Source organism: Nipponia nippon, unplaced genomic scaffold (assembly GCF_047370975.1).
Source record: "Nipponia nippon isolate SJK-2023a ecotype South Korea unplaced genomic scaffold, ASM4737097v1 scaffold_12, whole genome shotgun sequence".
Taxonomy (NCBI): Eukaryota; Metazoa; Chordata; class Aves; order Pelecaniformes; family Threskiornithidae; genus Nipponia; species Nipponia nippon.
Window position 1 is genome coordinate 18,083,130 of NW_028262313.1, and position 24,990 is coordinate 18,108,119.

General features: G+C 35.5%; 1 protein-coding gene across 5 annotated transcripts in view; it reads right to left on the reverse strand.

Moving 5' to 3' along the window:
• Positions 1-24,990, reverse strand: part of DIAPH2 (diaphanous related formin 2) — a 255,821-nt gene that overhangs the window by 191,863 nt on the left and 38,968 nt on the right. For all 5 annotated transcript variants that reach the window (XR_015702702.1, XM_087749096.1, XM_087749098.1 and 2 more), the window contains exons 10-18: positions 24,123-24,231; positions 20,599-20,709; positions 18,762-18,880; positions 17,775-17,891; positions 16,561-16,679; positions 14,796-14,860; positions 12,830-12,934; positions 9,758-10,345; positions 3,497-3,611 (exon numbers count right to left, since the gene is read on the reverse strand). Coding sequence is in view for 4 of the 5 variants with exons in the window: in XM_087749096.1 (XP_087605222.1) it covers positions 3,497-3,611; positions 9,758-10,345; positions 12,830-12,934; positions 14,796-14,860; positions 16,561-16,679; positions 17,775-17,891; positions 18,762-18,880; positions 20,599-20,709; positions 24,123-24,231 (1,448 nt within the window). In the remaining variant the exon portion in view is untranslated. The remainder of the gene's footprint in view (positions 1-3,496; positions 3,612-9,757; positions 10,346-12,829; positions 12,935-14,795; positions 14,861-16,560; positions 16,680-17,774; positions 17,892-18,761; positions 18,881-20,598; positions 20,710-24,122; positions 24,232-24,990) is intronic.

The following is a 24,990-nucleotide window of genomic DNA, read 5'->3' on the forward strand; positions in this document are numbered from 1 at the left end:
AATTGTGCTTCAGAAGTGTCTTATTATGACTTCCCACACCTCCCACACACTTTTGGTCTCCAAAAGTACCACTTCCCTGCAGCTCTGGCTGCCTTCCTTGAAAACAGGTGGTACAAGGCAGCACATAGCTCAGGGACAACCAACATTAAGTTATTCTTGGAGTATCTTAAAACAAAACTACGTTAAATGAGGAAAAAACCTGAAGTTTCATTCTCATTGTGCCAGAGAATCATGAATAGAATTAGGAGGTTTAATCAAATTTGAGTGCTGCAACCTGTATGGAATTACAAATTTTTAATAAGTGTGTATAATATCATTTGTTTTACTTCAGTTACTATTCCCACTGGCATTCCAAAATGCCATGAAATACAAGATAGTCAACACTAAGCCATCACAATTGCTTTTGGCGATTGTCAGTTTTCTTCCGCTCACCCATTTCTTTGTTTTATATGCTGACTGTGCTCTCGAGAGAATATAAAATGCATTTTTATTTGTCTTTCTATCACTCTCCTGTAATATATTAGGAGACCACACCAAGAAATGGGACTAAAGCAGAAAAGAAGTTTGATCCTAGATTATGCTTGAAGTAAGTACTTTGGGGATTAGTGAGCTGCCTGTGGCTGTTAAGGCAAAAGGTGAGGAAGAATGGTGAACATCATTTAATGTTTCCCTTTGCAGATAGCAGTTGCAGAAAAACTAAATGCTCTGAGACTCTTCCTGACTTCTAGTAGGTTTTCAAGTTTTTCTTAAAACTTGAACTCAAAGCAAGACAACGTTGACTTTCTCCACTAGTCAGCCAAATAAGATTTTAATATCCTGGGTAATACGTAGTGGCATTTTTAACAGTCTTCCCATCCTTTGTTATGGCATGTTATTTTCTACAGTCATTAACTGAGAACAACATAAGGAAGCACAGGAAAAATATCTGCAAAGCTATCACTGCAGTAAGCTATTTGGACAATTTCTGTTGTTCATAGTTTTAGAACTGTGCAACTATGTCAACAGGAATTTTCTCTCATATGAAACCGACAGCTATGTCAAAATTTCAAGAGGGTTTCTTCAGCATTTTTAATGAAGAAGCTTTTCAGGAATTCAGAAACATTTCTTCAGATTTCTGATGAAAGAATTCAGCTCAAGGGAGAAGCTTGTCGTTTTCATTAAGAAAGGTCTCACTCCACTGTAAGTGTTATCTGCTGCTAGGCGTTCTTTCCCTTAAAGGTTTTCCTGTCTTGCTGTCGCACTAAAACCAGCGATGAACTCCACATCATTTTAACCTCACTGCAATGCTATGAACCAAGAATCTATCAAACTTTGGTATGGAAAAATGTGTTAAATTACTGCAGATGATGCTTTTGTATTACTGCATGTAATACCTGAACATTTAGAGCAGAAAGTGGGAAGCATTGTAAAAGCAGAATACTAATGGCTCAAATTTAGCGAATACTGAAAAGAGCATGAGCTTGGAGTGAAAGAACTGTATATTTATCTTATGAAAAACACAGCTATGACTAACTTTTTGAAGGGGTTTCAAAAGAGCACAGAAAAAGACATATTCAGAAATAAACAGCGGAATCTACTCAAGAAATGGTTCAGGAAAGTTATGGTCCTCTGGGAGATCTTCCTTAACCTGAGTTAACATTTCTAACAATTTATTAGTATAAACTGCAGTTCTTATTCCTGAAATTCAGACAACAGCCAGGATACCACAAACCCCTATGTGCAATACAACTTAATTTTGAAGTAATAAAATCCTCGAGTAATTGATAGAAGTGAGAGCACTCTATTGGTTCAAATTAAAACAGAAGACTCCCTATGGTTAAAATACAAAGTATCACATGAATTGTCAATTCTCAAAGCCAAAAAGTTAAAGTAAAAAAAAAAAAAAAAAAAAGCAGCAGCACAAAAATGCTTACAGTCGTTACACACATCCCCTTCAAAATCCTAAGTGTGTGTTTGCTTATTCAGATTTGGCCTATGAACACTTGATACATCTGACTCCATCCACCTTCAAGAACTGCACATCCCTAAAGTATATTGTATTCTAACTGGTTGACAAATGGAGAAAAGATTTGTAGCTAGATCAGGAATTCATTCTTTCAGTATCTACCACTTCTTGGACTTTAATTTGTTGGGCTTCCTCATTAGCTCCTGAGTAAGTTATTACTGAACGATACTTCAATAGTACTTGCTTCTTATCAGTGCCTGAAACAAACTGCTGGTAAATGGCCACATGTAAAATGCTGATCAATTGACCATTAACCATGGATAATAATAAAAAGACTTGAAGAGGCTGTGTGCAGCTTCAGAAGTATTTGAGGACCATTTGAAAGCCATAAAGAGCTGAGGATGATATTAAAGTATCAAAATCATAACCAATATTCAGTTGTTAGTAACTGCATTCCTAACTCAAGATATAAATATTATCATCATATCTCCTCTTGAAGAAATTGTTTGAGAAATTTATGATTTTTTTCATCTAGAACCAATAGCAGAAGAGCTACTTACATGACATACTGAGCAGCCTCAGTTACCCTTGACAGAACGCTCCAGCATAGTTTTTATTCTCACTGTATTGTTCTCCCCAGTAGTCAAACAGACCCATTTCACACCAACAAAAATCGGTAGACTATCTGACACTTTCCCATGGTATTATGCAAACAGTTTAAAGAGCGTGCATTCACACATTCGACCCTTTGAAAACTAACTTACATCATTCACTAATGACAGTAACAATGCAGTTTAATTGTATATAACTTGGGGGGATGCTTCTTAGATTACACAACACAACTTTAAATACTAATTAAATATATTATATTAACTAATATTTAAAGACTTTTCTTTTTTCTTAAAAGAGAGCTGTGTATAGTATTAAAACAAACAAACAAAAACAGTGAAAGCAAAGACTAAGTACACAAACACAAGAACTTTGAAAAGAACAATGGTTTCAACCCACATATTCCAGAATCATGACGGTAGGCAGGCATATTACAGAGTTGTGATTTTGTGATTCAACTGCATTATTCTAATTGTTACATTCTAAGTACTGGTAGAGGATTTTCATTTAGCAGAGAGATACAAGCAAGTAAATTTTTGTTACACAACAAACCCTCCATATCTGGGATATCTAAAAGAACCTGATAACTTACAGTTCCTGAAGCTAGGAACATTAATGCAAATGAGCGTGATTTTAGGATTAGAACCTGAATTTAAATTTAATTATAATTTAATTTGAAGAAAACTCGCATCTGTCTGCAACGTACCCTGCACTTTTGAGGGGTATTATTACAAAAGGTTCGCTCCCCTCATGCTGTAAAGTGAGGGAGGAGCAATTCTTGTAATAGACTGCTATGCTTAATAAAAACATATGTTTTAAATCATCTTCCTGCTATAAAACCATTACATGAATTCCATGGTACTGCACAAAGCATAACAGAGACTGCCATTGCACTGTTTTAAACTTAATAAAAGCACAATACAAAGTAAAAGGAGAACGCACCTTTCATTTGTGTTCCAAAGGTAAGCGACAATTTTGCAAACAGTTCTGGGTTTTCAAATTTATCTTCTTCAACTTTTATCCAAAAGCTGTTTTCTGCTATCTCTTGAGGCTCAATCTGAAACAAAAATGGCATCCCCAAAGTTAATAACTAGTATTTTCAACAGCCAAGTTAAAGCCAATGCTACTAGACTTTTGTGATAATTGGACTGAATTAAGTTTAGGTATGTTCCAGGCATTATGTTCTCGTAAAGATGCTTCCTGAACAAAGCACAATCAGATGAACTGCCTTCTATCTCCACAATGATTTTTATTATATTTCTCACATTCATCAAGTTTTCCAAATAGGCTTGATAACACATTAGCATCTGGGTTTGAAAGTGTTCTAGCTTTCTCTTGATTACTTTCCAGACAGTTCCCAAATTCTTCACCACTGACATGCATCCCTGCTACTTGAGAACTGCAGAAGGAATAGTCTTTCTTGCACTGCCAGAGTATGGAATACCTTATATGCAAATGATATGTCAATGTGGACCTTTCAGTGACTCAATATTAAGTCCGTAGGAAGAATTATCTTTTTAAATATCAGAAATAATTTTATACTTAATATAATTTTTAATAGTTTCCATTTTTCAAATGTAAACGCAGATTTCATTACAGTACCTTATTTGATACTGGCTTATTAAAAGAAGAAAGTACTCTGCAATATAGAAGCTGAAAGCCAATTTTACTCTTCATGTATGATTCAGAACAGCTACTTTGTTTTCAAAATATGTCCCTCTTCCAGTTTTTAAAGTCTTATCAATTCTTGTTTACAAGCTTGTTTAAATGCCAATTAATTTTCAAGGGCTATTTAACTTCAAGAGGATATGCAGGAAATTTATCAATACTATATCTGTAAGCCTCACTAGGATTTCACTGCAACACGTTGGTCCTCCACCTTTAACCATATGATCAATCTGTTAATGTGTAGCTGCTTTACCACCAGCTGCAGCCAAGACATTCTTAAAAACTACCTTAATCCAACACTAATGGTGACGACAGTTATTACAAGAGGCACTAAATGAAATAGTAAGAATGTTATTCCCAAATGATGGCTCCTTAAAAGTGATGATCAAACAGACTTTCCTCTTTTTCAGTATGCAGGAGATCTTTGGCACTGTTCCCAGAGCACTTAAGCAGTGTCCACCTGTAGTTACTTTCTATTGTCACACACAGTGTTCAGATGTACACTCTATAAATTATCTCTATAAACACATGAACGTAATTGATTAAAATGAAATTGGCTGCAATAACAAATATGTATTATAAACTAAAAAGCTTATTTTTCTCTATGTTTACAGGACAGTAGTCTGAGTATGTTTCAGAGTTACAAAACTAGTGCAGCTGACTCTAGAATGAGATATTACCTTAACAAGGACAACTGAGATTAGAAAGCCTAAGTTACATATATGGCAGGAATTCTTCCCTGCTTAAGTGAGATGCCTAAATAAATGAAGAAGATAAATGAATTGTAGGAGAGAAACTATCCTAACCAGACAAAGCAGTGGCGAGTCAAAGATGAGCAGCAACTTCAGGAGAGAATGTTATTGTCAATGGCATAAAAATTTTCTTCCCCCCCTTAAGAAAACTGGCAAAATACAAATCTGTGATGAAACCTATAGGCTATGAGGAAAAAAGTCCAGATGGAAATACCCAAACAGGTACGAAGGGTTAATATAAAAATCTGGAAGTCAAAGATCATAAGAGAAGCTAACTAAAATAATAACCACAAAACATTTTCGTAAAAGCGCAGGTGGAAATGCATTTCTAAAACATTAGAGCTCCATCTCCAAAGGAGGAAAAATATTTAAAAAAAAAAAAAAATCCAGAAAATTGAATGATAGAAGCTTTGAAGAGAATAATCTTCTAAACAGAAAGAAGACAAGGACATTGAATGGCAAAATATCTTGAAGAGACAATAAACATTTCATAGGAGGGAAAGTGACTTTTTTTTTTTTTAGGTAAGCGTTTTAAAGGTTACAAAACTGTATAATTCAAATGATTCATCAGAGTACATGAACCAAAAGGACTTTTATATGGCTAGATGAATTTCAAAGGAAAAAACCAACCCCAAATCTCTGGATTCCAACACTGGGTAATGTCATATTCCTCAAAGTAATACATAAGCATCTTTTCCAGTATGACAACTCATACATTCCTGTTTCTTTTTAATAATACAACTAGGCTACTAAAAACAGTCCATTTTTTCTTCTAAAAAATATAATATATTGGTGTGGCTGGCAGGTTAAATATATTTTGTACAGATGTTTTTCTGGTAAAAGAAACTATAAATTGCCGTGCATTTCCACACAGGTTTTATCTCAACCTTCTAGATTCCTTCTTCCAAAGTTAGTGGGATTAATCATTCATGATACTGCTCTTATTTGTTACTCCAAAGAAAGAGCCATTTTACTATTCAACACTTCAGAACTTAGAGGAACACAAAACCTAAGCTTACTTTTTATTTAGAAAGACAATTAAGATCACTGATGCAAAATATCAGAGGACAGTCTAGGTCCTCTTCCAACAGTAAACTTCTGTCATTACTAGTTCTTGAAAGGTTTTGCTTTAAGTGGTGATGATACATATTCAGAAATGATACAAAGCAACGTACCTTGAATCCCCTGAAAAACCCCATGCGGAAAACTAGAATGACTTCCAAACACAGTCCAGTGCTGTTGCCCTAAACCCATCCACCTTTACATACACTCTTAAACCTGAAATCCCATTGTGTCTGACAGGGTAGATCAGCCATGTAAGAACTCGGAGGACATATGATCCTGTGTCCTGGCAATATTGTGAAAACAGTCTACAAAGGACTGTTATTGCTATGCAATGATGTGATGCATTTCAGAGGCTCCATATTGAAAAGGTAGAGCATCTTCAGCCAGAAGCAACACCTGATATCCCATGTCATCCAGCTCCATCCAGGACAACATGGTAACACCCAACTTTATAGAAAGATGTGTATCTACATCCATATGAATTTCCCAACAGTTTTACCAGCTGTGAAACATCCTGAAAAGAACCTGTGCTATTTTAGAGTGTGATTTAAATTACATGTTCAACAGTTGTTCAATGCTAAATTGCAACTTATGGTCAGCAATGACCATTTTAACCACTTAGCAGCTTACTTTCATCAACAACTTGATTTTACTAAGTCCTTGGTACCAACACACTATTGAGATAGAATACAGTTTTCAAGGAGAGTATCAGACACTAGCTGGTAGTACAAAGATTTAGTACCTTGACAAATAAGTAACAGATATCCAGTCAAACTATACTGAAGTCCAAGCTAGAGCTCAAACCAGATAGTATCTAATAAATAAAGGTCCTCCTTTGATTTGCCTTGATGATTTGGTGATCTATCTATTTTTTCCTACAGCAAACCTCAATACATCTATCATGTTTTACACCACTAAAAAACCGCCAACCACAAACTGTGTTTAAGATGTGACAGTTTAGTCTTAATGACAAGTGCAGTTATCTAGTACCTCAAATTTATTTCCTTTATATGGAAAGAACAGTGGCTATACTGATCAATAAAGGTATTTTAAAGCAACGTGTATGCAAACACACACCTGGATACTTGCATAACTTCTCTTGTCACAAAGTGACCAATTATACTGAGAGGCAAGTAATAACTAGTAACTGCTCTTACAGGTTAGTCTGCAAATCAGAGATTGTGCTTGCAGTTTACTGCTCAAGTAAATGTTTATATTTTAAGATGTTTTAAAAAGTGAAATTTGATTAAATTATCCGTGTTAAGACTGTGCAGAAGCTCACATTCGTTGGAATGTAATGGTGCCCAAACATTTCACTTGAGCAGTCCCATAGCTCCTCCCAGTGGCCACAAGCCTGCCCTAGCACATTACTAATATGAAACGACCAATAAACATCTCAGATTAATAACCTACAAGTACCATTATAGCACAGATACCAGCATTCTCTGAACTTACAACTACATTAGACATCACAAACTTAGAAGGTTTCTACATGAAATAGCATGTTGTTACCTGTGTTTTAAAACTATTCCTAATGGTTTGGATATACCTACGCAACTTAATGCAAAGCCACGAGTCACTGCACCTAATAGAATGGTGCCCCATCTTTTCATTTGGGTCATGACAGTCTTTCACTGTGCTTTGATACAGACCAACAGTACAAGCAACTCGCTGCAAAACTACGAAATTCAGTAAGCATTCACCCACCGACCATACTCCACATACCTCAGAGGAGTCACAGGTGTCCTCTCAGACCTGCCCTCAGGACAGGGCCAAAAGTGAAAGAAAACACAGCAGTCACCTACTGCCAGCTCCTGCTGTCATTACATAAATCCACTGAGCTTAGCACACATTCTGTGAAAGGTCTCATGGAAAGAAATCTCTCGCTCAGCAATATGCAACCCACAGACTTTTAAAAAAGAATTTGTATTGGAACTAAGTTAGCTTCCTGGGATACTCATCTGTCAAACAGGAAACACAAAGTTCTGTCAACAAGACTCTCATTTAAAAATTCATTATAGTGTACGGTATCAACTATATTTGTAAAGTAAAGGAGAGGGGAGGAACATCAACTTCACAACTCTATTAGAGCCATGACTTTAACTCAAGTTTAATATTAAACTACGTACTGCTAAATCAAATGCAGTTTGCAATTTTACACAAAACTAGATAGCTAAAAATGCACTCTAGTAAAAATTTCTTCAATGCTTATAATAAAAACTTATGTTCAATAACACCATTGCCTTTAGAACCTTCTGATAAGTTTTGCAACTGTCTTAACAGGGTAAACACCTGCCTTTCTCAGAGAAAGAAAAACACTGTCAAAGCGTGTTTTGTAGTACAACTACCACTGACAGGCAGGTAAGGCAATGAAAATCAAATTTCCTTTCAAACTTCTGGAACATATCACAAGAACAAAAGAAATGTGAACACAAACTAATTGGCTTTATTTCTTAATTAGATGCTTTAATTTATAGTAAATTACTGTATTTATTCAAAGGACTGATCTTAAAATAATTCTTAATCTCATGCCAAGACATCTGCCTTTAAACAGAAAATTTTACTAGTTTAAGACTGTATACTTACTATCATAGTAAGTATAGAGCTATTTCTTTTAATTAGGAAAAATCATTTCGCCACTGCCTTCCCACTCTTCTTTTTTTAAGCTAGTCAAGTTTTTAAGTTTCATGCAAGGCTTTTAAAATGAAACTAGATAACCCAATGAATTGCCACCATAGCGGTTTCACTCATACTTCATTTTTAAAAGAAATTAATAGAAGGCATAACCAAAGCAATCATGCACAGTTCTGTCAAGAAGACACCAAAACTAAAATTACAGTCTCTGAAAGCCTGATCCACTTTCAACCTGTCTTCAAAAAAGCGAGAAAAAAAAATAATCATAAACCACATAATTTATGGCTCCCAAAGCTTGCTTAACTGAGAGAAAACTAAAATCAGAGTTCTGCTTTGCATTTTCTTCCAAAATTTCATGTACCCATTCACACCATGTTTTACTGCATTTTATACCTAGAGACTCAACTAAAACCTCTTAATACATCTCCTTTCTCAATGTCCGTTCTCATTACTCAGCCACAGCTACTTCAATTAAGCAAGCAGCTGTAGGTATCTCTTGACTCCAGATCCTTCTTTCTCTGAACTGCCAGATTGTCAAAGTTCCTAAATGGCAGTCTTCCCAATGGTTTTCCACCCAATTGTCTACTTCAAGATTCATTTCCCCTGTCCTAAAACCCTAAAATCCTTTAACTAACTCAACTTTTTGCTGAAAAAAGCAGTAATATGATTTATAAAGTAAACATTTTAATTGTTTGATAACTTACATTTGCTTTGAACATGACATTTTACCTTCGAAATGCTCACTTGGCAAGTCAAATATCAATTACAGCTGAAAACATGTAGAACTTAACTCTATACAAAATCAGCCAAAATTCTGAGAGCTGTTAGCTACAGGTATCCCCAGAATAAGGGGTGTTATGGGCTCTTGGCAGCATTAATCACTTGGTGCTTACCCCACAGAATAAGGTGTCTTTGAAAACCAATACCAGCTGAATCACAACCACTGCATCAAAAACGTTTTGGATACAGAATGGAATGAATTCCCCAAGCCTGATGAGTATTATTAACAATGTAATGTAAACCCTAGCACATTACTTCAAAAGCCACTTTTTATCAACAGAAATAAAAAAAAACATTGTAATACCTTTGACCAGTTGATTCTCTTCATTGCGACTTCCAGCTTATACTTTTTCTTCTCCTTCATCCCATGTGGTAACGCTGGTACCACTGGAAAGGGAGCAAAAGGAACACCTCCAAGACCTGGTGGCATTGGAGGCCCACCGAAAGGCGGTGGTGGAGGAGGTGGTCCTGCTCCACCAGGCAGCGGTGGTGGAGGAGGTGGTCCTGCTCCACCAGGTAGAGGAGGAGGTGGAGGTGGTCCTGCTCCACCAGGCAGTGGAGGTGGTGGAGGTGGAAGAGGTGGTGCTGCTCCACCAGGCAACGGAGGTGGTGGTGGAGGTATTGCTCCACCAGGTAGCGGAGGCGGTGGAGGAGGAGGAGGTATTGCTCCACCAGGCAGTGGAGGTGGTGGAGGAGGAGGAGGAGGTGCTGCTCCACCAGGTAGCAGAGGCGGTGGAGGAGGTATTGCTCCACCAGGTAGCGGAGGTGGTGGCGGAGGAGGAGGTACCGCTCCACCAGGTAGCGGAGGCGCTGGAGATGGTGGCGCATTCTCACTTGCTAGGGGTGGAGGTAATGGTACTACTTCTGTCTGTTTATGTGTCAGGACCGGACCCTGAAATATAAAAGAGGAATCCTTTTCATCAGGGGAGGGAAGGAGGTTTAGTATGAAGTTGAACCAGCTAGCATATCTTGTAGTCAACTGTACCTCAAGAAAGTGAGAAATGCAACCATTCTCCTATTTAAATGAGAAACAATAACAATAGGTTATACCATGTACCATAAAACTGCCAAGTAAACTGAATAACCTAGCATTTTTATAAAAACAAATTGTTTCCATTTTAAAGAAAACTTAATAGCAGCAGTAACATTTAAGTGAAAAGAACAGCATTTTATTTCTTACCAATGCACAAAACATTTATCCCACTTAGGCTATCCTGGCACGCTGTGGCATCAGAAATGGTAATAACCACGCTGAATTTTAACAACACTAATCTGCTGGTGGAAAATTTTCCACAGAAATCACTGAAGCAGCTATTGCAGTGCAAGAGGTTATGGGACCACAGCTGTTCATAACTATCCTGACATCTTGTTTGGGGTGGAAAAAATAAAAATAATAATAAAAAAATCATGCTTTTTTTTTTTAAATCTGTCTGCAGTTGTTTCTGTGGTGATAAGAAGAAAGCAATTGCAATATCCTTTCCAGTGAGTTTTAAAAGGAACAATGAAGAGAAACAGCAGCATGTAAAACCACTAGAGAGGTTTCTGTAATGATAACATGATCCTAGCCTAGTACGAATTCCTCACAGATATTTGTCCTTCAAAACTACCTGTTAAAAAGCACCATCAGGAGCTATGCACAAACCTCCATATGAGCTCGTATTCTATTTCCTCTACTAACTTTTTATTACAAAATTATTATATAATATAGGCTGTTCATTTAATCCGATTTGCATGCTATTTCCCTATGCAATTATTTACTGTATCTAGTTCAAAGGAAGCAAGAGTTTGTTAAAAAAAAAAAAAAAAAAAAAGCTGAGAAAAATCTGAGTGCATCTAAAAATAAATGCCACAATATATTGTATGGGGAGCGTAACACTAGAGAAAAAAGGCATAGATACTAGAAGGTTGATGTGTATCACTTTTAGTTGTACCATTACTGTGAATGAGCTGTAATGTTTAGATAATCTGAATTGTGTTAGTATCAATGTAACAGGATTAATAATTAGTTAGACTAAAAATAAATTTTTGCCTTTGCACAAGGCATGGGTTTCTTCAGCCCACAAACTACCACACAAGTTGTAATGCAACAATTGGTGGAGAGCTCATTAAAATAGACTGTCAGATTTCAGTGTGACATTGTCTTGTAGATATTTGAAACAAACACTAAAATTGGTAAGAACGAAGTATGAACAGAAGTGTCTGTGTGTGAAAACAGAATAAGAAACCATAAGACACCACAGGTTACACAAATGACTTGTATTGATAGCAAAGGACACAATGAACAGCAATCAGCCTGTTAAATGCAATGTGACATGCTTACATTAAGATGAGAAGGCCAGTGCTCTGATAAGGCTATAACATAGACAACTTGCCAGCAGAAGACCAGCATCCTGAAAGCAGGGTGATGGCAACCAGGTTATAGCACATCACATGCTATTTTCCCTCTGATTATCCAAATAGGAAGTGAGACCATAGGCGTTAAGATATCCACAATGAGGAAAAAAGGCAACAGGCAGACCTTGCCTGGCATTGAAGGAGTAGGGAATAAGCCAGGCTGAGGCAAAAAGATCAAACCACAGTATCTGTTGGTTCCTAAAGGGTATAAAAGACCTGTCTAAAACCCAATTCATTGTCATTAACAAAAGAAACCCAAGAGAGATTGTGAGGGGTCAACAGGCAGCATTTCTTGTCTTCTCTGCTTCACTAGTGATCCAGGACAGATCACTTGGAGATATAGTTTTGGTGCTTGTGAGCAAAATTCAAGAGGAAATGAACGCAAGTAAAATCAGCTTTGCTGAAATTAAGTATCACATTCCACTTCCGTAAGGTCTTGCATTTTTTATTATATTTACCTATGAGGCTGTATAAAGCTAGTGTAATATTCATTTTAGAAATGGCTACAGTCTGATATCCAGAGTTCAAAAAAAAAAACCCCAAAACCTCATCAGTTGCATGCACATGCTGAAAGGTACGTATATTGTGCATGCACAGCTAGCATGATTTCTGTCTTTGCAATTCAAGTATAAAGCCTTCCAAAACAAACACTTTCCACAAAACATACAGAAGTAGTAATGTTAAAGCATAAATAAGTACTTGAAGAAAAAAAATCTCAGGCTGGATTCAAACTTTTCATAGCCTAAAGAAATTTTTTCCTCAATAAAGCAAGTATCTGTGACAGATGTTGAATATACTACTATTTGAAAAAATGTTACCTCCATTAACTATCTTTAGTAGTTTATGCTGGCTTAAAAACAAATCAATACAACTATAACATACATTTCAAACTCCATAGAGACAATACACTCCTGGGCAATTTCTTTTCAATTCTTAAAAAAAAAATTCAACCATGGAAGTTACTGTGATTTAGTTTTATTACCTGGGTTTGTAGCTGTTTGATTTCTGTTTCAAGTTCTTTGATTTTCTCTTCTCGTTTCTGAAGCTCTGCTTGTGCCTCTTGTCGAGCTGTGAACTCTTCATCAAACTGTAATGATTAACCAACACAGAAGTATTTGTCCATTTATGTCCACACTAGATATTATAGTTTCAGGGATTCTTTGAACAATAGCACAACTAGAGCAATAAATGCACTTTTAATTAAAAAAAAAAAAAAAAAAAAAAAAAAAAAAAAAGAGTATTTTTCCAGTATGTGTTCTTCTAGTACCACTTAATTTCTTCCATCTGTAAGTCATGACACAGAGCCACTCAGCTCCAGCTACTTAGTACAGCTGTAAGTTCAACAGTTTCCCCCCCCTCAACAGAACACTGAAGACTTCTCAAACTAAACTCGAGTAAACATCTCATGCAGCGAGCTTAACTCTGAAGAGAGATGTGTGCAGCTTCAGCAGTATCACACATAAAGTAACACAAGAAAGGAGGTATCCAAATAAGTTAGTGATCCCTTTAGTCTTGATGTCCCATATAAAACAAAGTCCAGTTTACAACATTATTGTGAGAAATTTGCTGTATATTTTCATCCTGCTACTGTTTGCTAGGCTTAAGAGACTATTAGCATCTTTAAAAGCTTCTGTTATTCATTCTTCCACAGGACAAAACAACATCACTAGGAAGAACATGTGTTGACTGCCACTAACAAGGTACATTATGATAAATAACTCTGCCAGGGAAGCATCATAACAATGTGCTTTCTGTAAAGCTCAGACACCATAACTCCTATTAAAAATGTATCCACATTTACCACTGAAGAGAGAAAACCTAATGACTTCATTCAACCCTTCATTTGAAATTTGTAATCATCATGTTCAAGAATATGTACTGCCTTTTGGCCTGCAAAAGGCTGCTTAGACCAGGCCAGCAAAAATCAAAATTTTGAATGCTTCTAATACACAACAGGGTATATGAACTTTAGTGCTATTTCAGCTAATATAGTATATTCAGCCTTTCATATCCTTAGATAGGATGTGATGAGCTGAGAGTAATGAATTCTCCATTAAAATAATCTAGGAAACAGGAATTTATGTAACTTGAGAAAACATGTTGTATGAAGATATTTTCAGCACAAACATCAACAGTGATAAAGCAGAAGGATAAGCATCAATTTCTTTAGAAATAGCCCCCAAAAATTTTATTACAAGAAATATACTGAGCTGCAATTCTTCCTACAGAAATAATTTTAAATGTCTAACCTCTCCTGTATCTAGTAGTAAATGAAAACTGCCCATGACTGAAACAGGACTTAGTTAGCAAGTTCCTAATAAAAGAGAACTGGACCAGAAGAATAGAACTCTTTGCAAAACAGGTTCCAAAATGCACTGTAAGCTCCCTAAACGTAAATAATAATGAAATAAATTACTCTCCCTCAAAACGTAATTATTTATCATGGCATTATAAGGAAATTAAGCAGTATTTTAATGTTAGCATCTCTGTGCCTAAAGAGTCGATGCTTTTTCAAACACTGAATGACACTGCTTTTCAGTAAGTTTCTTTAGGTTCTAAAAGAAAGCTAGATGAAGAGTTATGAACATTTCCCCCCCATTTTTTTTTTAAGCATATACCTGCACTTTAGGTTTTAACTATGAATATGTATTTCAGGACAAAAAAGCAACAAGTGGAATTTTTCCCATCAGCTATCTACAGCAGAGAAATACAACTGAAGAGATGTACAGCTAATACCGCTCGTCTGCTTTTGAATTCAGAGTAAGCTGAATCTCAGCCATGTACACACACACAGAAAAACCCAAAACCCACAGAAATGCGAAAGAACATCCTGCCTGTGAGAGACACTGTTTCCCTGTTTCCACTAAGTTTCTACTGTGAAGCAAGTCTACTGTGTTCCTGTTAGGCTTCTGTTCCACACCTTAGAAAGAGTGATGATTAGGACTTACCTTTCTGGAAAATTCTGCCGCTTTCTTTTCACTCTCTTCTACTTTAGCTTTGTCCACACATGCATCTAGAATTTAAACAAAATACCACACAGAAGTCAGGTAAAATGTATCACAGCTCTGAGGTGTCTTCCAACCATAATTACACTATGACCCCATGAAACAAAGCAACAGACGAAAAATACAATGAATTACTAGATGGATGTGACCAAACATTTGGTCAATTATTTTGATGACCAAAATCTGTAAATATAAAAAAAGTGGTGAGGACACATGACCAAGAAAATTGAAGATGAATCATCACAGTTGTTCTGTCTCTGACAGATCAGAGTCTGCATGCCCTTCTCTTTTATATGATTCTATTACTAAATAAGAAAAAAGGATTTTCACATTAGTATGAAGTAATAGTTACTTCTGAGGTTTCAAATCGGAAAGCTTCCTTTCCAGATTAGGAATCCAGAAATCAAGCACTTCCTTATTTCATTAAAATTACTTTGTAGGCAAGGAGAATTCAGACAGACTGTGAAGCACAGATTTCTTCACTCAACAATGGTACAAAGCACTTCTATTGACTTTTCACGCAGTATAAAACTGAACACTTTATAAGTCGGGTAAACACAAGTAACTATATATTATAAGTAGGAATTGGCATGGACAGACAAACCAGTTATCCCTAAAACTAGAAGGTCAGTGGAAACAGAAGGCAAGGTGAGGTAAGATCTTAATGTAAAATCAAGTGATCACAGTCTTAGAGTCATAAATGAATAGAAAACACAGAAATACTTCTTAGATATGCGGCATATCTTTTAGAAAGCAATTTCTTTTCCCCCCACAAGGTCAAACTGTACAACACCCTTTGTTTGCTCCTTTTGTCTCATCACCAAAAAAAAAAAAATTTTCCCAAATGAATGTGTTCTCCAAGAGCAATTACTTCCCCTACGAAATATTTACTCAAGATGCCCTTGTATTTCAAGAATACAGTCTACCCCACCAATCTTAAGAAAAGCATAAAACACTTCTAAATGCTGATAACTGCTATTTCAGTGATACAGTATTTATTCAGCTGCTTGTTTCCCACATGACATGAACATCCACAGTCCCTCACTGCTTTAACTGATTAGTTTACCTTAAACTAGCCTCAAATAATTGGAAAATATTACAGAAAATATTCTTAGAATGAACTACATAGCTATTATAAATCCTCTAACAGTTACTGCTAATGTAATTTTTGATATTTTTAACAGACCTGAAATTCACAGAATTTATGAGCAAGCAATTTTTAGTTTTTAAGATTATTGTATTCAGATATAAGTCAAGACAAATTTGGAGAAGTAAACTTCATCAGACTTATAGAATCATGGAATGGTTTGGGTTGGAAGGGACCTTAAAGATCAATCTGGTTCCAACCCCCCTGCCACAGGCAGGGACACCTTCCACTACATCAGGTTGCTCAAAGCCCCATCCAGCCGGGCCTTGAACACTTCCAGGGATGGGGCATTCACAACTTCTCTGGGCAACCCGTGCCAGTGCCTCACCACCCTCATGGTGAAGAATTTCTTCTTTATACCTAATCTCAATCTACCCTCTCACATTTTATTAAAGGCTGCAGAGCTTGACCTGGCCTTCTCCACAAGTACACCTGTAGCTTACATGCGTATTTCCAGAAAACGGAAAAAATTCACACAGCCAATTTAAGTTTAGAGAGAATCATACAAAGAAAAACATGTGCTTCAGTAAAACAAGGTAAAATTGCTTATAGTATACAAACCAATAAGATGAGTAAAATCCACATCCATTCTTCCTCTACATTTAAAATCCGGGTCCATGCCACTTGAGTGCAATACTATCTGCGATACGCATTCTTCTATTATCTTGTAATATTGTGGTCTAACAAAGAAAACATTTCATAAGATAATAAGAACATGAACAATCATTTATGCAACATGGAGGAGGAAAAAAAGGGGCAACTTTAACTCCTAATATATGAATTATACAACTACCAGTAAAAGGATCAAGTTAAAAATCTTATTTGTACTCTGTCTAATGAAGCACTGTTGTCAATTTATCAGAGGGATATCTGAAGTTCAGGACTCCACAAAATACGGTGCACTTTTCATTTATCCTTTGCCAAACAATAACCAATAAAACAAGCAATGTCTTTAGTATTTTCAATATATGCTGCAAGAATTATTTAGCGCATTCTCAACACCATGAATTCCATCACTGGCAAAAGTACCAATTACTTAGAAAATAAGTTAATTATTAACTTAATTGCTTGATATACGTCTCTACACAACAACATCAGGAACCCCCAAGATGAGGAGAGTCTGTTCTCAAAATTATTACCTCTTACCAGTGCAAGGTATTACATCTCAATTTCACATATCATTGAGCTCTCAAAGTAGGAAACCCTCAAACCTAAATTGATGATATTCTGAAATTTCAAATTTAAAAAAAAATTATAAAAATTGAAGATTTCTCAGGTTATATTTTACTCCTTAATTTTATAATCTTGCATATCAATTGTTTTTATCATGCCTTTGCAACAAAAATATTACTTCCTAAAACAAGATTTTGTATCTGGTACTTTGACACCGCTAAGACATTATGAGGTGCACATAGGAGAAGCTTGCATTGAAAAGAAAAGATATAAGGCACTGTGGAAGTATTTTCAGTTATTAGTTGTGCAACTAATTTTCAAGTTCTTTGAAGTCATGAAGCTATCAAACTTGAATATAGGAAAAAGTGCTCAACAAGAGGTTTTGGGATAAGAGTGTTAGGATAAGGTTCAAGTCTTTGAAATAAGCATTATTATAGTAAACAAGATCGTTTCAATACTAACATTGAGCAGAAAGACAAATAACACATCAGTTACACAGCAACTATTCATGTGTGATTATGAGCTACTCAGTTTGCCAGCATCTTTATTTCTATTCTTCCCCCTACCCCCTCCGAAAATCAAACCTGACAGCTGACACTTACCGGACATAGTAATCACTCCTGATGAGAAGGAAATGTTGGAGAATTGACAAGAAGTAATTTTCAGAAGAAGTATCTTTTAGCATATTATACAGCAGATGAAATACTTCATTCACATCAGTACAAACATTGTTAAGGAAATACAAGGACTTAAAAAACAAAAATTAAAAATAACAAACAAATGAAGACAAAAACCCCACACTACACAACAAAACACCCACCCCAAACCCAGTTTCCTAGATGTTGTTCATGTTGTTCAAGTAAAATCCTTCAACACTCTGAACTACTATCCTTATTAGTAAATATCCTCTTTCCACTAAGATTATCCACAGAAACATATTTCAAACAAAGCTTTCATTTTCATTCTGAAGTGAGCCAGGCTATTCCTAAATACACACTAGTCAATCATTATAATTTCTTAAAGAAAATTACCTGTAATTACCTGTTCTGTAATGCAACAACATTACTTGTTAGTGATTTTATATTCCTCTCATTTATTGAATCTACCTTCCCCTGCTTCATAAGCATCAGCTACTACTCTTAAAAACTGCAAGCAACCATTCTGAACTTAGGTAACTTTAAATTTACTGCTTCTTCACAACTAGAGAAGGCATTCATCTTAAGTGTTTCAGAACCTACTAGAAATTTTGTTCCAACCTAGTTATCAAAACTCATTTTTCTTCAAACGTATAATCTTCCATGGGTGTAATTTTATATCTTCATGTATTACAAACCAGAGTTTAGCTTAGTAAATGTTATTTATGAAAAATTAATTCCATTCCCTATGGCTTACATTTGACATGCAAATTTAAGCACTAATTTTCTAAATAAGTTTTTAACAAAAAATGAGTGGAAAGAAATTGGCTTGAGAAAGTCCCGGGTAAGATACACAACTGTGACAAATAAACTGCACGTAGAGCATTCTAACTTACATTTAATAAAGTTATTAAACGAGGCAGCAAGTTATAACACCATTTCTATAAAGGATATTCCATTTCAGCTCTGATATCATTGAGACGATGTGACAGTTCAATTAAGTCTTCTTCTTTGTTCTCATCAAACACTTTCAGCTGAATATCAAGCTCTTCATTATCCTTATCTTTCAAGCCCTATTTTTCAAGGCATAGTATATCTTAATTTTCCCTTCTTTAAAGCAAGAATTCCCCCCCTTCAAAGATTGTATCATGACAAAATATAAGACATTAACCTTCCAAACAGAAGTTGTAACACAGTGCCTGGGGTTTTTTATTATGATGCACAGCTGAGAAAAATTAAGGCAAAATATCAGCGAATATAGCAGGTATAAACTAAATGGCAACTGTGCATGTTCCCCCAAAAAGTAGAGGCTTATACCAATTCTAATGTTTGAAAACCAGAGAAGGCTACTGTGAATCTGGGCAGGTTAAGGGAAAGAAATATGGATCCTCCCTCCTCCTGATTGTTCTTTGTTCAAGAAACTCTCATTTATAAATTTCTTGCAAATTTACCCTTAAGCACAGATATGAGCATAAAGTCTTCTTAAGATGCTTTATCATTAAGAAAGTTGCTTTCTAATGCAAAAAAAAAAAATCCTCTACCTTGGACATTCATTCCCTGCACAATTAATGATCTGTGTATGTTGTAATTAATACCTTACAAATAAACAAACAGCAAAATGGTTTGACTATTTTAGTTGATATTACAGCTTACATGAAATATTAATTAACCTTACTACAGACAGAATTTCAACACAATAGCTGTTCAACATTTTTAGAAAAGAGTGTTATCACTAAACATTAATTGCTTTTAAACTCATATATCTGTATGTCAGTACACTCTACAAAGTTTTATATCATGATTTATTACAATTCAGTTTATTTGCCACCTAACCCACCCCCAATTCTTAAAGTTTTTAAGCATTTGTTGATTGTGTAAACTAACTTTCAGTAAATAAGAAAAAAGACCTAAGAGTTCTTCAGGCTTTCAGATGTTTTACAACAAATAAAGACAGTAGATCACGTTAATGTATCTACATGATATAGAACCTAAATGCATACCTTAAAAACAAAAACAAAAACACCAACAACATACACACACCAGTAGCAGTTTCAAAGCTGAATGTGCTAAAAAGTGAAGGTTTTTATTCCTGACAAATGTTGATGATTCAACACTTCATATCTTAAAAGTTATAGTGGTATAAATTCTGTTTCACAAAAATATAAGAAGGTACTCTTTAATTTCTCTCATCTTTTGTGAGAAACTGCTGAGTAGCTTAATTATACATATTCTTGATGTAAGCATCAGAGTGATTTCTTGGTTAAGAGCTATAAATCTACCCCTAAGTCACAGATATTCATACACATCTACCCATAAAGGCATACTTCTGTGCAGCTGCATGAAAACATGCAGTCTCAAAGAGAACAAAGGCGTCGATTTGATTTTTCCTTAAAAACTCCAAAAGCATTTTCAGAAGGCAGATTAAAGAAAAACACATTTCACAGAAAACAACAGGAACGGTATGTACAAAGAAAGCTAATCCAAGATTGGTTCCACAGCCAGACTCACGTTCACTGCATATGCTTTGAGCTCATTATGCTGAATTTAACTATCCTAATTTAATTTCTAATATATTGACTTGTTTCAACTACCATTCTGGTTTACATAGCTAATGAGAGCCTAAATTTGCAACTATGCAGAATGAAAGCAGATTTGGATGGATAGTCCTTTCCAGGTCTGACCTTCCCCATTCCCAATCTTTGACATCTGCTACTCTCAGTAAAACAATTTGGTTATCTTCAACATTCACAAACAGTTGACTGTGATCAATTCCTATATACACACGACTTACAGGCAGTATCTTCTTCAAGCCACAACGTAAAAACTCATTTCTCAAGTGTATCCTGAAATCAAGATCTTCTGGAGACGTAACAAGGGCATTGATGAGCTGCATACATGCTACCTGTTATCGGAAATACAGGCAAAAACTTTTAGTATGTACAGAATGAAAATAAATACTGTCTTTAACTATTTCAGTTTAATTATAAAACCCCATGCAAAAAGATGGATAGTATTTATTATGTGGCACAGATACAACACTTGACTTTTTAAATTTAAGCAACATCAAACACTGCTGTTTTCATATTGTGAGTGCTTCTATGTCAAAATTGTATCACATAAAGGATCGTACTTTGTTTCAGAAAGTTATTCCCACACTACAGTTCCACACTGCAACTCCTCCTTTCTCCTCAGTATTCGCCAATTTGAAAACAACCTGGTTTTACAGTAATTGAAAATTTTAAAAAAAAAAAAACAAAAAACAAAAGAAACCAAAAAAACCCCGCAAAAAAAACCCACCCCAAGAACACCCATACACAAAATAATTCACATCACCAGGTGTCTTCTATTTCTGCACAGCACTTTTGCAAAATGCCTGAAGTCTCAGGATACTGGCTAATGCTGTAATTGAACAGCTGTGCACTTTAATTGATTTATTTTAAAACAGGTAGACAATAGCATAATGCCAAAAGTGCTGATCCACGTTAAAGACTAAAATGGGACTCCAGGGAAATACGAAGTTTGGTAAAAGACGTTAACCGCAAATAGAAGTAGCATTAGAGTAGTAAAAATAAATAAATAAAAATCAATAGCTGCAGAGCAAAAAAGTCAGATAAAAGCACCCTTCCTGGTTTAATTACATTCACTATTTAGTTTTAATGGAGCACCTTATGGAGTCTTAAATTTCTATTAAAACACTATTTCAAAGGCACTCCCTTTATATAGCTGCATCTTCAGATAACGTAGTATCATCATGCTCGCTTGAACGATTCTTGTTATTTTACTACTATGACATGACTTAACAAGCCAAAGTACATGTCCAATCTGAAATTAATAGAGAGAAGAGGTGCCATCTGCTATGATTGCTTTTGCCAGAAGAGAATCTGGCTTAATGGCTTGTGCTAATACATTACACGTAAAGAATGATTTTGTCAGAAGCAAGTTAATGAGTCTTGCAATTGTACCTATACTGACGTATAAGTGAGCTTTCGGGGCGGGGAGGAGAAACGTCGTATGCTTGTTTTTGTTTGTTTTAAATCAACAAGGTCATAAAGTAGGAGACAACTTCACAATGAATTCTTTTGTGATAGCATAACAGAACGTCATTTATAGAAACTTACTGAACATCATTAACTCATCAGCTCTGAAGCAAGAACTACTGATGGTAAACATGGCGTTAAGACAACTATAGCTGACACATATATGATCTAAAAATGGAAAAAGGAATACCTTCCATGCAGGTATACCTGCCCTGCCTGCATTCTACTTTCCCATATCTTTCAGCCATGGTACCTTAGCAATACAAAATTTGTATAGATACTGTATTATGAGAAGGAAATAAGTCAAAGTCATCGTTTAGTAGGATATTCAGCCACTTGGTCTCTATGCAAACACTTGCAGTTACCAAAAAAAAAAAGCAATTAAAAAAGCTTGCATTCTAATAGCAACCAAATCTCTTGGGCTTTTCAGGTGCATACAGAGAATAAACAACTCTATCCACTGACGCATAACCAGCAATGAACATGGGACACGACTCAGTAAAGATCACTGGCACAGAAGATTATTTTATTATTTTATAAAAATAATTTTAAAATATCACTAGATTATCCCTAGAGATGGGAGATGGACACCAATGAATGCACAGTTCTCGCTGACAGAAGTAGCAACGATATCCTGCTGCACACTACTAATCTCATATGGTACCCTGCCAAAAAAGGACACACCCCATCCACACGTCATAGTTATTATATATCTGAACATTTAAGAGGCTGCATATACTGCTGCCGAAAGTCCCAGCAGCAGTAACACAGCTGCATGTATATCTTAAAGGTTTCTTAGAAATGGAAGAAATCTGCATGCCTATGCTAAGGAAACAGTGTTACATTTTATAACAGAAGGACTCAAAAGGACAGGTTAGCATAAGAAGTAAATTACTACACTCTGCCCACGAGGCAATAGCAGTGTAGTTCCTGAAGTAATTCTTTTCAATACATGACTTTGTTTGAAATCTAAGCACTCCTTGCACAAAGACAGTTACATTAAGCCATACGTCTATCTTCAGGTGACTATAAAGTCAGTACACTGAAGGTGAAAGCTATAAAAAGGTATTCTTGACACTGATCAGTTTTGACTGTGGCTTATTTCTGTTTAATGTAAGAGGATGGCTATGTTGAATGACACTGAGCTTCAAATATCTAAAACTAGCAGTTTTACTTCCACTCAATTTACTTCTCATATTATTAAATGATTAATGAATTATCATTGTCCTTGTGTCATTAACTTTTCAAAAATGGTCAACCATTCAATTTACCAGAGATAGGCTAGGATTTAACTTAAATTGTCATTACCAGGGAGAATGACAAGTTACCAAAAATCCTTCATAGCCAAATAAAACTTTTGACTGCAGTTCCCGGAAAATTTCAGTACAAAAAAACCTCTTCAAAATACTTAACTATTTTAAAAAGATCTATGCTTATCTATTTCTTTATTCAGTAATATTACAGAAAGGTGAACAATACTGGAAGTATGTTCCTGCCACAGGTACTTCAAACAGTACAGTATATGAAGTGTGTGCTCAGTTAAGGCATTCCAGTTGTGGTTCTAAATTAAACTCAAATACTCACTTCAAGAGCACAACACAAACTTGTTCTGTCTTTTTACAAATATATTACTTTCATGGAATCAGTTCACAGCTATAAGCACCGGACTTTTTGTTTACTTTGGGTGGGGCAAGAGCTGGGGTGGTGAGGGGGGAAGGGGGTGCTTAAGCAAGCAATGCAACTTGGAAGTACTTTTTCATGCTTCTTCCCCAAATCCAAAAGATACACAGGGAGCACTGCCTCCAGTTCCTTAAACTCCAGCCTCCTCTGGGCTCCAGTAACAGTAACTAAAACACTCCAGAGGACAGACTGAGAGCTAGATTTCTGTTGGTCCATTAAACACCACAAAATTCCTGATCAAGAAGACTTAAGCAGTGACAAAGATAATAAAATGCTTTCACAGACTTATTACCTGAGCATTACATCTGGCATTCATGAAAAGGAATATCACTAATTACTCTCTTTTTATTAAGGTCATGACTTTTTAATCCTATTTTTGGGACAAGGAAGTGAGTTTCATTGTTTCACACCATTAACAATTAGAAAATCTAGTATAGCAGGCCATTTCTATTTATTTTTCCTCTTTTACTGAACACTGGAGTAATAGCACTAAAAGATTTTGCTGGTTAATAATTTAAAGATCATAAAATAATATACAGTCTTCTAGTATTTTAGATTATTTCTGAAGTATTAGTAAGCATATAAAAAGTAAACCCACCTGCAGTTGTAAGAATTCATGGTTTTCCAGTCCTTCAACAATCTGAGAAAAACGTTCCCTGTTGTGCCTTTCAGCAGCAGTTGTTATAGCACCTAAAAGCTTGTCCAGACTAGGAGAAAGATAAACTGTCAAAAAGCGTACCACAGTCAACTTTCTCATTTTAAAGATACTTAGCCCACTATTTACACAACTCAAGACTTTAGCGCACTGACAGAGAAGCTGAATGCATTTATCTATACTTAGCTATATAAAGCTGAAAACAAGCCAAGAACCAACTGTTAAAATATCTACAAGAATAATGTTGAATTAAAAAAAAAAGGTAAAAAGGTGAATAAATCTCTAAATTGTTGTGACATTCAGCTAGGAAACAACCAACGGGGAAGGGGAAAAAAAAAAAAAAAAATCACTACTTTTGCATGACTGTGCACTAGGTACTAGCTGACACGTTTAACATATGGGAATTATAATAAATTGTCTTTTCAGAAATAAAAATGTTTTTATCTATTTATTGCATACAAGACAGAGTTTGCCATTTTTAACCTTCAGTAAACTAAGACACTCAATAATTCAAAGCAAACATATGCCACCTGATTATCTTTGTTTTAAAAAGCTCATGGGCATGTGCTACATAACTCCATAACTTAAACTATTCAAAACTTCAGCTATAAACGTAAACTTTTTACCCCTTTCAAATTTGGTATGTTTAGGTAGAGTTGATATTTTAATAAAATCCATAAATATATTTATTTCTATATTATTAATATGATCTTCTAAACTAATGAAAAATCTTAACGTGGTGTCAAATCAGTAAATTTCAAATATAAGTAAGTTCATCTCCCCTCTTCAGGGAAGATGTCCCAATCTCAAT